The sequence below is a fragment of the Bemisia tabaci genome, chromosome 3 (genome assembly GCF_918797505.1).
Source record: "Bemisia tabaci chromosome 3, PGI_BMITA_v3".
Classification (NCBI taxonomy): Eukaryota; Metazoa; Arthropoda; class Insecta; order Hemiptera; family Aleyrodidae; genus Bemisia; species Bemisia tabaci.
Window position 1 is genome coordinate 14093909 of NC_092795.1, and position 14631 is coordinate 14108539.

Below are 14631 nucleotides of genomic sequence, written 5' to 3' on the forward strand. Positions count from 1 at the left end.
GCCGCGCTGACTGCACTGTGTTTGACGCAATGCGTGAAGTATTTATGCAGTCTTGTAGGCGCTATGTGTTTCACGCAACACGTCGACCGCTGCTAACCGCGCCACGCTGTGTTTGACGCAATGCGTGAAGTATTCATGCAGTCGCTTGTAGGCGCTATGCGTTTCACGTCGACCGCTGCTCACCGCATTGTGTTTGACGCAATGCGTGAAGTATTCATGCAGTTTTGTAGGCGCAGATGTGTGTTAATGCCGACCGCTGCGCCGAGGGCTTCTCCTTTTCATCTCAAGTCCTCGTCATCATTGCTCTCTGCGCCGCGTCGTTCCAGACTCGACTAATTAAAGGTTCTGTCTCTTGTATCACCGAAAGACGACAAAATTAGAACTTACTATACTCTCTGGAAATGAGAGATTTTGTCGCCTTTTCTTGCTTGTAATTTTTTTCTGAATCCAATTTTTTTTAATACTTACATTTAAAAATTGTAAAATTTGCCGCCCCCTAAAATTGCCGCCATGGGCCGCGGCCGATGTGGCCACCCCCTAAATTTGGCCCTGGTTTTTTTTTTAAATATTTTGCTGAACTACGACGGGAAGAGATCAACAAAGGTGTAAAACAGTGGCGAGGCGTGAAAGATGGATTCTCGATATTTCCTCATTTGAAGCTCGTTGAAGAATCTATTATTAAGGTGTTCGTTGCGGACATCCTGTTTATAGATTCCTCTCCATAGGTTTAAATGGCAGATCAATCGATATATCGCAAAGCACGCCACGCCGCTGGTGTAAAAAGATCCATTAGGGAAGGGCGGGATTTTCAATTTTTTGCACGTTTTTTCCAAAGTTTTTTTTTCCTCTTGGCTTGAATTTGTTACGCGCTCTCTTGTAACGTACCATAACGCTAGCTCAATCCCCCCCTCCCCCTAAGTACGTTACGTAATCTTCGAACGGCCCCTTGTTGATTTGATATTATTTGAGGGGCTTAGAGCACGAGGCGCATAAGTGCAGTTTTTGCTATTTCAAGAAATACGTGTTTAAAGTTTCAAAATTACATAGAGCCTTATGCCAGAATTTTTTTTTTTTTATGCTTTAAAGTTGATTCTTAGTTGTGAATTTTCCACAGAATTTACAAATATTTTCAAACTAGTTTTAGTCGAGTTCGTGAATATCTCACTTTTTTCAAAAACTGCACTTATACGCCTTGTTTTCTAAGCCCCTGCTTGTCAGTTATAATGTCCTAAGGAAAATGTTGCGCCAGAGAAATGGGATATTTGGAGTCAATATATCCCAAGATATTTGATTCGTCAAATCAAAATGTCAGCGCGTGCATCCAAATTTTTCACTCTGATCTGAACTAGTGAACAAAGCTCGGTTACGAAGATCAAACGCTCGATTACATAATCTGAGTCTTTTTTTCTTCTTCTTCTTTTTAATGAATGAGAACCTTTTAAAACTCTTTCAAAAAAATCATGGCTCATATTATCTCCTCTTGCACACCGCGCTAGAAAGTTTAAATGAATCAACATAATGCTGATTCAAAATTTTAAAGCACTTTTACCTCAACAACTTACTTTCTGAGAAACCGGTTTGCCAAAAAACGACAATATATCGACAGTGTAAGTCGGCAATCACATAACTCGGTTTGCGACGTCGCAGAGGTCCTGTCATCATTTATTTTTTAAACGGAAAACTACTCAACGGCAATTCTTTAAAACTGCCGTGATTTTTCTTCTCTGTGCGAAGAAAATTCTGCATAAACTTCAAGAAATGATGTCAATTTTTCTCCTCAAAAAAATAACATAGAGGAGGAGCTTTCAGACACCGCAAACGAGTTTTGTGATTGCTGACTTACACCGTCGATATACATGATTTAAAAGGTGATGGTGTAAGATTTATAACGATGAATTGAAAATTGTTGTAGTTGTTGTATCAGTTACTAAAACTGAGTAAAGAAAGTCTATTTTTTTAATAAAAAACGTAAGAAAACATGAATAACCAAGAAATTCTTTTCACCGTATGCTTCGCTGAGTGAGCGGAAATCGGCAAGGCATTGTATGGAATTGGAAGATGAATGGTTTATTAAAAGATAGCTGTAAAGAATACAAGTACCAGCAATCAGCCCGTGCGTCGCATTCGCTAATGTTAGCCCAATGGCGATACAAATAGAGACGCTTGGAGGTTGAAAAATAGCATCATATATTTGAGTATCACTTCCACGAGCCTGGAAGAAGTGATTTGAGAGCGAGAAATACGATTCGCCTTCAATTCGATTGATACGCAATATTAACTACTCGGAAGTTAAAATAGTTGTATCTTTCATTTTTGTGCTCCTGCGGCCTTCAATGGAAGACAAAGTAAGGGCCGCGGCGGTATGGAAAGATTATCTGTTTGAAGATGAACTCTCCTGCTCTCTAGTTCAAAATAAAGTCACCATTGCGATCACAAACTTTAGGGGTCTTTCTCCAAGTGTGAGAGCTGATTTTAGACAAAAATGAGTAGCATTAGCAGAAGTATGATTAGCAGTTTTTCGGGATTAATTTTGCAAGATTTAAGCAGTCGTTCAGTTGAGAAATGACCCATCTCGAAAATTTCATTTTATCTTTGTGTGTGTGTGCAAAAAAGGCTTTAACGAACGGTCCGACGCAGCTTTTTTTGGAAAAGGCAAAGCAATTAAACTTTCCGTAAGACGAGCATTCACCATGCAAGATCAGCATGCCGCGTTTTATCCATACCGCCTTTTATCCATATCTACCTATCCTCCTGAGACCCAGATGTCAACACCTCAGCATATGTTTCCCTTACATTTTTCGATTCCCATTTTTAACTCAAGTTTCAGTCAATCCAGTCCTCATTTTCAACTTTTGTCACTTTTCCCTCTACATCTTTCAGTAATGTCACATAACATTAATTACTAGACTTGCAACTGATACCTACATAGATTATAGCCAACCAATCACGCGTAGCCTTGTTGTCTCACCACCCGTGACGTCAGCAAGACTATATAAGCTGGGTTGCCTAAAATGGAGGTCTTTTTACCATCTTACGACCCACGCCCACGTCTCTCTCTCAGGTCTTTTAACATCCTTATGACCCACGACCGTGTAAATCTCTCTCATCGGTTTTATTCCATCAATAGTACAACTCTTTGTTTCAACTTTAACGCTGTATAATTTAGTGACATTTAATTTGTGAAATCTGTGATATGTGCCTTCACCACGTCAATACAGTTATTTCATCTGAACTCTCGTTTTATCTTTTAACGAACATTCCTTAGTCAGTTTGTCAATCCTGACTCAAAAGATTGACTGGTGCCGAAATTCTTTAAACATTTTCTCAAGAACCCATATTAGTGAATGGATGCTTTGATCACCATTTTTAAGCGCATCCAACATTACAACACCAGATATTTCATAATTTTTTCAGTGCTTCAGTCCTGAGTCAATTTTAACTTTCCACATATTAACTTTTCAACGCCGTCAAAAATCGCAACAAACTAATGAGTCTCCCTTTCGCAGCGTAAAATAGAGCATTAGACCTCGTCTATAAGTTATTGAATGGTGTCAGGCCAGCGCTCTGGCGACTCAAATCAGAACACGAAACGGCAAGTCGTTTTGCCACTGGATCTCTAGCACTCCTAAAATAAATGGGAAGGCGTCTTGCCGTGGGGACTTAAGAGGCTATACCGATTGAGCTCGTCCTAAACCAAAATATTCAGATTTCCCTTTTCGCATCGATGCACTGGGCTGTGTCTCGATTAGTCCCGAGTGTAAAAAGTACACCTACGGGCTGCTGTCGCCTACGAGTAAGAAGTATGAGTTATGAACAGCGGACCCGGTAGTATTTAGAGGCAACCGGCGCACAGTGGATCGAATCAATAGGAGAGGTCGGACAAAATTTGGAAACTTTAAACGCTTATAACTCCGTTTATACAAAACCTTGAGATTTTAAAAGTGGTTCCATTGGTTTTCTCGTGAAATTTTCTTCTAAAAGCATTCTAGGAAATTTAAAATGTGACGGAATGAACATCAAAATTTGCAGTTTTAGTCAAAAATTTCATGTCCGATCTCTTTAATTGACTCGATCCACTGTGCGGCGGTGGTCTTCTGGCGTAGATCCGATGGTATTTTCAGAAAAGATCGCGTCAGATATGAGACGACGCGGAAGATTATGGATGCCAAATACGTGCCAATCGTGCGTGGCATTATGACGAAACAACTTATACGGTATGATCATGTGAAGAAAATGACAGAGGAAAGGTTGCCACAAAAGGTGCTGCATTGTGTTCCTCCTCCGAGAAGGCGCAGAGGGCGCCCAGTTAGAAAATGGAGGGATGAGACTGTAGCAGAATTTTTAAGGCGCTCGATTCCCTAATAGTTGGACTGCATTTTGTTTGGAACTATAAATTTTGGCTATTCTGGAAAAACACTTACGTGCATTGGGAAACTAATGGCACATACGTTTTTTTTAAACCGGGCTTGAATTTATAGTTCAAAATTGCAAAATGTAGTCCAAATGTAGGCACGTTCTGCCGTTAGAGAAACAACGAATTGGATTTTGCAATTTGGAACTATAAATCTGGCTTTTCTGGAAAAACACGTATGGAAAAATGGAAAATACAGTTTGTGCGGGTTGCGAATAAAATTTGCTCCCATCGTATCACAAAATGTTTAAGAGCGTCTAGGTCTGTATTCAGAGAAGCGAGAAACTGAGTTATTTTCCGAGTAAGTGTAAACTTTTTCTTGCTTGTTGAAATTGATTGGACGTCAGAGGGGGAAGGGGGAAGTCTCAAAATATATATTTGATCAACTTGAGGGATAAATTACCTTGTCTGCTGGCCAGGTTGGCCTGGTGGTCAGAGCGTCTGACTTGAACAATAGGTCCCGGGTTCGAGTCCCAGTAGCGGAGAAAGATGTTCAAGGAATTGACAAGGTACGAATTTAAGGATAATTAATTAAAATTATGCACGATATTGTGTACGATGTCAATCTCCACACCCATTATCTCGCGCACATTTTCATTGCACACACTCTCACTTCTCGAGATACCAGCAGCCCTCCGCCAAAAGTCCATTTCAGTTGCCCTAAGCATGGGCCTCACTAAAATTTAACTAAAAACCTCGACTAACTTTGAAAAAAAAAATTACCTTGTCGCTCATTTCTTTTCCGTCCTTGGTAACGCTGGTTATTCTGATTCAGTTGCATGGCTCGATTCTGCTCTGGGGAAATTTTTGCATCCTCACGAGGCCGGTGTCCGATTCCCCCACCTGCGGGGTTGTTAGGGTTTTGTTGTTTTCCCCTATTTCTGTCAACGTAATATTTGTCATCCATCTGAAATAGAAGAAAACTAATATTAGTGAAACCCCGCCTGAAAATGATGGATTAAAATATGGGCATTCGTCATTTGTTGGAATGTTTTGAATTCAAATGAAGTTTCTTTTGTGATTCGATGAAGATTAAATTTTCCATCGATGAATGATTTCCATTTCTTTAAATTAAAAAAAAACTTATTTGAATTTTGAAAAGAAAAATTGTAACACAATAGCAATAATTATTGTTGGGCTAATATAATTTCGTCAAATCTGCTGTTACTTTTTCTTAAATTATTTACATTTTCCAATCATTTTTTCTCAGTACGTTTATGGACAAAAAATGTTGTATTTCTTTATGAAATTTATGTCTACGCAAAGGACAAAACTGGCTTCCATTAATCATTGGTCTTCAGTAGGTTTAAAATAAAATCCTCAACAGAAGCGTCTAATTTGAATGTTGCAACTCCTTTGGAATTCTTAGATGCAATTTTTATTAAAATTCATGTGCCACAAATTCGGTTTTTTTTGTTTTGTTTTGGGTTTCTTCTTCATACTTTTCCTTGAAACTGATCATGTATTTCCATTAATCCTATTTAGAAACCAAAAAAATGGTGGTGGAAGCCGCAAACCATAAAATTAGATTTTCAGTTTTGCAGACTTCTTATTATTTCTTACTTTTTCAAAAGAGCTCATTTTTATTGAAATTGTTATACCTTCATCTGCGAAAAATATATACGTTAAAATTTCAAACGATATCATTTATTCGCCATGTGTATAACAAATAAAAAACTGCTGTGATTTGGAAATAACACGATTGAAACATGCGTTTTGCAACTGTCACCATTAGAAGACATAATTTTTTTTTCAAAAAGTTTCAAGTCCACTAAAAGTCTTCTAGGATTTGATTTAAATTGATATCCGTGCAATGGAGTACTAATGCTTTTAGAAATGGAAGATAAAGGGGTGGAGAAAAGGAACTCTGAAGCCAGTTCATTTTGATTATTTGCGAAAACTATGAAGTGTGCGTTAATGCCAATGCCTAAGAATTGTTTTCTCATTGAAAGGGTAAAGTTTTAAAGGAAACTCCAAAGTAACTTCTACCAGACTTTTTCCAAGAAAAATAAAACGAAACGAAGCGCAACACAAAGTCATCTTTGCATTCATAATCTTGTGCGGCTGTTGCCGCACAAAAAGAATGTGTATAAGAAATAGTTTAGTTTTAATTTAATATCGATTTGATTGAAAATTATTCGATAAAAACAGATTAAAAATGCACCACAGATCAGGGTGTTTCCTTTAAAATTTTAAAACCATCTCGTGCAAAACAAAAAATAAAATAAAATAAAGGAAGAACAAAGAGTCTCATATAAAAAACGAAAATATCCTGAAAAAAGAAAAACACAGGTTCAAAAAAATCAAAATAATAATGTCAAAAGTGTCACTCACGTTAAAGTATTTAAGTGTTTTCTTTATAGATAGATGAGTACTTGCAGGGCACACGAGCTCACAGACGTTTAGGAAGCTACTGACGACAGATCTAATCACTCACTAACTGTGAGGCAATTCTCGATCTTAGAGCCGTCCTTTCTCACGCTTAGCCATCCCCTCCACACGTATTTGTTACAAAAATTTCATTAGATAGTAATATGACTACGTAGTCACGGGGAACGAGGATGGTGACGAAGAAGGTATGTAAAAGAAATTAAACCCGAGGGCAATTATTGTTGCTACAGATGCAACCCGACAATACGCAGTCCCGACAAAATAGGAAAAACTAGGGGGCTACGCCCCCTGACCGCTACGCGGCCCAACCCCCTGAAGGCGCTCCGCGCCATCGATGGGCCGCTTCGCGGCCCTATTTTTACCCTCCTATCAGTGTTAGTTTTATTTTTCCTCTAAGAAATAATTACGATATGAGGTATACTTTAATTTTAAACTTTACTTAAAATTACTTTAAAATTAAAAGGACGCGTTTTGGAATGACTGCTTGATGAAATATTGCAGTAAAACAATGAACATATTGATAGTCAGGTATTAATTAAGCATCTATGAGTCGGGGATCGAACCCACACCGAGATCAAAGTGGACGCATCAGACGTCTTAGATGATTCGGCCACCGCTCTACATGAGATCGCTATAAATTATAGCACGAATCTTGTGTAGATAAGTGTAGAGCTGATGCGCAGGCTACACAGCTACTGCGCAACCTCCTCGACCACTGCGCATCCTCCCGCGCATAGCGGTAGCAGTACCGGAGCATTTTGTAAACTCACTCACTTTTATAACGTGATTTTAATGAAACCTGGGTCCTTTTTCCAAAATCTGATTACAGCGGGCTCATCTAGGGCCTATTACCTGTCGATTTACGCAAAAACCATGGAAATCGGCCCGGTAGAACGCTCAAACGAACTATGACAAAAAGTATAAATTTACATTGTTTAAATGGGAGAATTCGCAACTTTACCACGTAATATAAAAAAACCTGGACCATATTTTGAAAATCCGAAAAGAGTTGGCTTATCTAGAGACAATTGCCCGTCGATAGCCGCAAAAATCATGAAAATCGGCCCGGTAGAACGCTGGAACTAAGCGTTACCAGTTTCGCAAAATCAGGAGGTCTTGGAGCTTATAGTATAGAGAGATTACGTTTCAATTTCCTTTGCATGGTTCTAACGGTTCCGTTTTCATTAAGTCGCCTGCAGCGAATGCTCGGATTTTAGTGTCAACATATCGTCACCGCTGCAATATATTTTGGATTTTAGCGATGAGGGAGATTATTTTGGGAGACTTGAGTTTTATCACTGGAGCAATATACGTATATGTATGTTTAAGGAAACTGTCATTCTCAATGACTTAAAATTTGAATTCAGGCGGTCAATTTCTTTCTGTGTATCTAGGTAGATCCGGATCTTGATATCGGTGTACGTAGAGAATTTTTGGAGAGTAATTTTGAAAGATAATTTTTGGGATGAACAGTCCTTGATGACTAACTAGGCGCTGACGTTTCAAGATTTCCACAATAATCCTACTAATGACTGAAAAAATGAATCGATTGTATCCTGCATTCTAAGATGAGCGTTCGTAAATTTGCCATTTTTATTCACATTTTCGGGAGTTACGGAACGATTAAGAAACGAAAAAATGCGCTGTACCGCAAAATCTATCATGAACCACAAATGGCTGCAAATTTAGAGAGAATATGATTCTGAATATAATATAAAATGCAAAATCCAATGCACCGTAATTTCCTTATTAATTCGCTCCATTAAATGTATATTGAACGGGTATTTAAGCTTTTCATTCCTGTGATAACCTTCGTACATGGGCGTACGAACAGTGGCGTGGCGTGCATTGCGATCAATTGATATTTCCCCATTCGAAGCTGTGGTAAAGAATCGATTATTTAGGTGTTCGCTGCGAACACCCTGTTTATCGATACTTTTCCTTAGGTTTAAACGGCATAACAATCGATATATCGCAATTCACGCCACGCCACTGCGTACGAAGGGGAGGTTCGGAAGGGACCTGGCCGACCTAGATTTGGAAATAGTATCAGCTGCCCTCCCCCCCCCCCCCAAAAAAAAAAAAAAATCTGGACGTTACGGAAAAATCTTCGTCGAGGATGAATATCTTTTTCAATGTAGATTCTAAAATGAAAACACCGTGTTCATTCAGTTAGTACCCTCTAACATTGTCATCACGGAAGCCTCAAAATGCGTCCAAATAGAGTTATAATTTCAAAAAAATTCTGGATCAATTGACAGTAACAATTCAAAAAGCATACTTTGCTGAAAGTAAAAGAACAAATTGTACCAGTCTCATATTTACTATCGTTTGTCGATGGTCGATATATATATCGATTTAGCGAGTTGACGTAGTTTGCGTTGAGTATCCGTGGCTACGTACCTGCTGTGCAGTTCACGTATTTTTCCATTCGGACTCAGGATTTTCTTTGAGCACCCCCTCGAATCTTCTTACACCCTACGCCCACGATGCCGTGCTAAGGAAAAACGCCGAATAAACATTCGAGAGTTGCCAAATTTCCCTCATCGAAATGTTTATTACTGAGAAAATTTATGAATATTTTTTCATGAAATTTTCGGGGACATTAGATGAAATTGCGAGCAAAATTATCTGAAAATTAGATGAAGAATATTCATAAGTCAAGCCGAAAATTCGTGTTTTTTTCGAAGGAACTTTGGCAACGCATGAAGGTTCATACGGCGTTTTTCCTTGGCACGGAAGCATACTCATGAATTGGATTACATTTTGCAATAAGGAACCACCATCTCTGGCTCTTCCATAAAAGCACCTAACTGCATTGGGAATCCAATGGCACATAATGATGTTTCTAAAATGAGCCAGAAATAGTGATTCCTTATTGCAAAATGTAGTCCAATTGGTCGGACTCTTGCCGAGAACTTGGTCCTCGTTGAGAATTTATTAATGTTAGTTGTAGACAGTCAAATAAAGCCCCCAAATTAGACTATCACGCAGACACTTCCTTGACCTAGACAATGTACGAATTTTTTATGCGAGTGATATATGCCCGGAATTCTGGGCGTTTTTTGGAAAATGAAGTGAGCCAGTTTATTCGCGCTGGGAGGGGAGAATATTTTTGGTATTAGTTGAACTGCGTTTAGCAGAAACGAACCAAGCCACATTAGCTATTGCCAAATATAACTGGCTAATGATAACTCCAAATGATATGAGGAGAATTCAATTCTGGGTCACTAAATACCGTAGCTGAAAGACGATTTGATGTTACATCATTTGTAGGCTTATTAAACACTTCCAAATTGTGAACAAACGTCAATCTGGCATCAAAATTTTATATTTTAGCATCAATCACTACAAAATAAGGCCACGGTGAACGTGACCCACCAACTTCATGAAAGATGTTCCACTTTATTTTGCTTTCATTTGGTTTTTAGACGCAAAGTCTCATTACACCTACAGTTTCAGTGTACAATAATCTTATTTATGACAGGAAGAGTTTAAAAATTAAACACTAACCTCGACAGGAAGGTTGGTTTCTACATGGGAAAAGTTACTGCATGTTGACTCTTGTTGTAAGGATAAAATGCATACTCGGACACCCTTAAATCAATTAGGAAGGAAGCTTTTTCAATTGTTTTCATTAGTGCCTATCGTAACATTGGCAGAGCCAAGATCTAGCGTGGAATTGCCGCCGCCTCCGCCACCAAGAAATTTTGAAGGAATTAAAACTGCTTTCAAAAGACATAAAATAATTCCGGACTTACTTTCCATTGCACCAAAATACACCCTCGAGGTAAGTAATTTTCAATCAATAATAATTATTTATGATCAACTCGGAGGGGAGGATACCTTTGGACCTTACAGAGAGAGGGGGAAAGTAACCAAATAAGAAGACAAAATATCGCATGAAGGTGTGCTGTATAAAAATCATGAACATACAAAAATGTACTAAAAGATTTTATTTGCGCGGAGGTCATTGTCAGAAGTTGAAAATGAAATTGAAACAGTTCGTAATAAACCAAAATAAGTGACACATTTAAACAAATCAGCAACATATTTAGAAAAATCAAGCTTTCGGGTCGGGTCGACTATTAACACCAAAGTATAAAATCTTTCAGTCTGAATGGATATAAAAGTAACTCAGAATCATCAGAGAAATACCTTACAACTTTAGAAATCACAATAACTTTCGATAATCCAATCAGAATATCGTTTTTAAATTTCCGGTGAATATTGTGAGGTGTGAGAAGAGAATTTCGGGAAGAATGTTTTGCTTTCTTTTTCTTTTTTTTAGAAAAAATTAAGATTGAGCGGAGATATGCAACGTTTCAATCATAGCTACATATTTTTAACCTCCGTCGTGTCATCGCTTTTCAATCAATTCATTAATTTCAAACCTTATACCTTTTAGCTTTGACATCGGCCTGATACTGTGGATCCAACTGTTGTACCGCATATAGTTAAACTCAAGTTTGGTGATCTTGCATAATTGAATCAGTGAGAACGAAAACACACCAACTCGCTAACTCGAAAATACTCAATTTCCTTGCAGACAGTTAATTTACAGAAAGGTCATTGAAGTTAGTACATCTGTTCCAACTTGGACCTTTGAAGTGTCCATAAGTACGAGGGTCATCCAAAAAGTAAGGTTCCCTACCTTGTATCTTTCGAACGAAAAGAGAGAAATCAAATCAGTAAAAAAGACATTATTAGGCATACTCTAAGCTTTAAAACAAGCTCAAGTTTTTGAAAATCGGTTGAAGGGTCTCCGAGAAAACTTAAATTTACTGAGACAACCTCCTGTCGCCGCGTGCCCACCTCCGGGGTCAGGAAGCGCGGAAAGTCGATTATCTCAGACTCGGGTTATCGCCTCCAAACATCAAATTAAAAAGGACTTTGAATGTTTTCATTGAGTAGACTTTACCTTACTTTTAAATGTAGTCTCCGCATCTTTTTTGACATTTCTGGTATCATTACAGTAGCTTTTTGACGCCTTCCGCGTGGAAGCGCTCTCGTCTTGGCTACGAAACCAGTCATTGACAGCGATCTGCACATACAAATCAGTTGCTTTGTGTGTGTTTCCCCAAATCCTCCAAACTCTTCCAATTTAGCCTCAGGTGACTTCTCTGTTCCCGAGCTGAAATACTTCCACGGTAGAAAGCGATTTCTAGCTGATTAAGAGGTGCAGCTCGCTGTCAATGACTGGTTTCGTAGCCAAGACGAGAGCTTCTACGCGGAAGGCGTCAAAAAGCTACTGTAATGATAACAGAAATGTCAAAAAAGATGCGGAGACTACGTTAAAAAGTAAGGTACAGTCTACTCAATGAAAACTTTCAAAGTCCTTTTTGATTTGATGTTTAGAGGCGATAACCCGAGTCTGAGATAATCGACTTTCCGCGCATCCTGACCCCGGAGGTGGGCACGCGGCGACAGGAGGTTGTCTCAGTAAAATTAAGTTTTCTCGGAAACCCTTCAACCGATTTTCAAAAACTTGAACTTGTTTGAAAGTTTAGAGTATGCTTAATAATGTCTTTTTTACCGATTTGATTTATCTCTTTTCATTCGGAAGATACAAGGTAGGGAACCTTACTTTTTGGATGACCCTCGTACTTGTCTTTCGGCAGAAAAAAATATTTTTCTTAAACTAACTTCTTCACCTACTATGCAGTTTTGTGTGTGTCTTGACTATTTTCATTTTTCCGAGTTGGAGTGTTTTTGTTCTCACTGATTCAATTTATTCTGTTTCTGTTTCAATGCTTAAAAGACAACATCCTCAGTGATCACGAACAATATCAAAGGAATTGCATATTCGATTTATATCCGAGAGACTTTTTCGATTGAGGTGCATCTCACGGTAATTTTCAGGCCCATGTTCCAAATTATAAACGAAAAGTTACAGCAGTTCTCTTCCTTTTTACTTGTAGGTGACCTTTAGTAAGGAGTACCATGTCGATTTCGGAAATTATATTGAGCCCGCTGCATGGAAACAAAGACCGAAAAAAGTACATTTTGCCGAAGCCAAAAAAGATCGCATGTACGTTCTCGTTATGACGGGTAATACGTTTCTACAGACATTTTGCACTTTTTTAATCGTTAATTTGATCCTCTCATTCCATGAAAGCACTATATTTTTTTCGAATTCGAATACATCTAAACGCGATACAAATACCCGCGCAAGATGGATGTCCACATTGCATTTGAAAAATTTCAGGCGCGATGTCGTGAGTCGTGAACTCTCAATGCTCTGCTCTATACTGCAGGTGAGATTCGGGAGAAAAGTTGAAAAACGAGGCCCAAATACTCGTGAGTAACTGTTACTCACGTAGTCACGCACCACGACAAAGAGGACAAATGGAAACGAACACAATATGGAAATAGAGCGAGGGAAAGGATGTGCGTTTACGACGGCGCAGAGATACAACTATTCGTACTTGATGGACGTCCGTGCTGCATCTGAAAAATTGAAGGCGCTATGACGCGATGCGTGAACTCTCAATGCTCTGCTGTATGTTGTCAATGAGGTGTCGCGTCGCTCAGATTCGAGAGAATAGTTAAAAAAGAGGCTCGAATACGTCTCTCTCGTCTCCGGCTGTGTTGATACTCGATTCTTTTTTCTTTTTTCAGGTTTATGTCTAATTCTTTTTCAGGATGGACGTGCAGACTCACGTCTCAAGCTCGTGCTCGAACACTGGCTCGGTTCTTTTGGAAATAATGGTGCTTGGATGCGTCCAGCGGCTTTCATATTTCATTTTTTCTTTAATTTCAGAAGCCTATCGGTTACTTTAATACGTTCAATTTGCAAATTTTACCCTGCTCGATTAATCGACTTTGAACCTATGAAAGTAGCGTAAACTTGTGCTGATTTCCGAAAATTGTCTGAACTCCCCTCCACGTAGGAGATTCCCTACCGGGAAATATCACATTTTGCCCCTTTAACCAGCCAAGGATCTACGCCCTCAGGCGCGAGCCAGTCCGACCCTGCTTAAGCCCATGCATCACTGTGACTCGTAAACTGTGACTTTTGAAGTTCTAGAACCAAATTCATCCTAGTGTAAATCTTACCATACTATCAGATTTTAATTCGTGAACTAAGGGGTACACTCCCTCATCGCTGCGCGGTCCAACCCTCCGAGGCGCTTCGCGCCTCAGGCATTGTGTATTACGCGCTAATATTATGATTGTAAGTGCATATTATAAAGTGTTATTTTCTCCGTATTGTTTACACGAGTGCGTAAGTCATCGGTATGTGCACTCAGCAAATAATTTTACCTATGCTGACATTTTACGGAAGAGAGGCATATTTGTAGCCTGGAATGAGTCTCAAAAGACATAAGAATATGTTTTAACCATGGTTCATACAGAGATGCACTTACGGCTCTCTTGCGTAACTCGGCAATGGGATGGCTTCATCGAAAGAGAAAAATAATAATGGTGATTATTTTAATGACATTGTGCAGGACTTGACTTTCCGACCCGAGAAAGGCCAGAGGGTAGAGAGTGGTGGTACTGGGTTCTTGGAGATTTGTTAGGAGGGCCTGGAGCTAAAGGAAAGGATGTCATGGTATACGTAGGACCCGATGAAATGAATATACATTCAGGTACGTCCATAAGTAATACCTGCATTCAAGCATGAATGTAACGGAGTATGTGTTAAAATGGTGAACTGCTATTCGTAGGCTGGCATATTCGTTGCTCGACAAAACTGAGACGAAGGTAAGAGAATAAATGCAGCCTAGCCGTATTCAATTAATTTTGAAGACCGGTTTCAAACCGTTTGCCACAGATTATGGCTAAAAATTTGAATTATCTCTCTTTAATTTTATGTTTTTTGC

At 38.9% G+C, this 14631-nt stretch overlaps 1 protein-coding gene and 1 long non-coding RNA gene across 7 annotated transcripts in view; one reads left to right on the forward strand and one right to left on the reverse strand.

The window, feature by feature from the left end:
• Positions 1 to 5155: 5155 nt before the first annotated feature.
• LOC109033261 (uncharacterized) lies at positions 5156 to 9808 on the reverse strand. The gene is made up of 2 exons (XR_011899474.1): positions 6746 to 9808; positions 5156 to 5318 (listed from the first exon to the last, which is right to left on the reverse strand). It is a non-coding gene; the product is annotated as an uncharacterized lncRNA (long non-coding RNA).
• Positions 9809 to 10088: 280 nt separating this feature from the next.
• LOC109033264 (protein D3) overlaps positions 10089 to 14631 on the forward strand; it is a 59509-nt gene continuing 54966 nt past the window's right edge. For 5 of the 6 annotated variants that reach the window (XR_011899473.1, XR_011899470.1, XR_011899472.1 and 2 more), the window contains exons 1-2: positions 10089 to 10592; positions 12724 to 12853. Coding sequence is in view for 2 of the 6 variants with exons in the window: in XM_019045805.2 (XP_018901350.2) it covers positions 10383 to 10592; positions 12724 to 12853 (340 nt within the window). In the remaining 4 variants the exon portion in view is untranslated. Of the gene's footprint in view, positions 10593 to 12723; positions 12854 to 14256; positions 14398 to 14631 lie in introns of all 6 variants that reach the window. The other variant, XM_072297882.1, reaches the window with a different exon arrangement.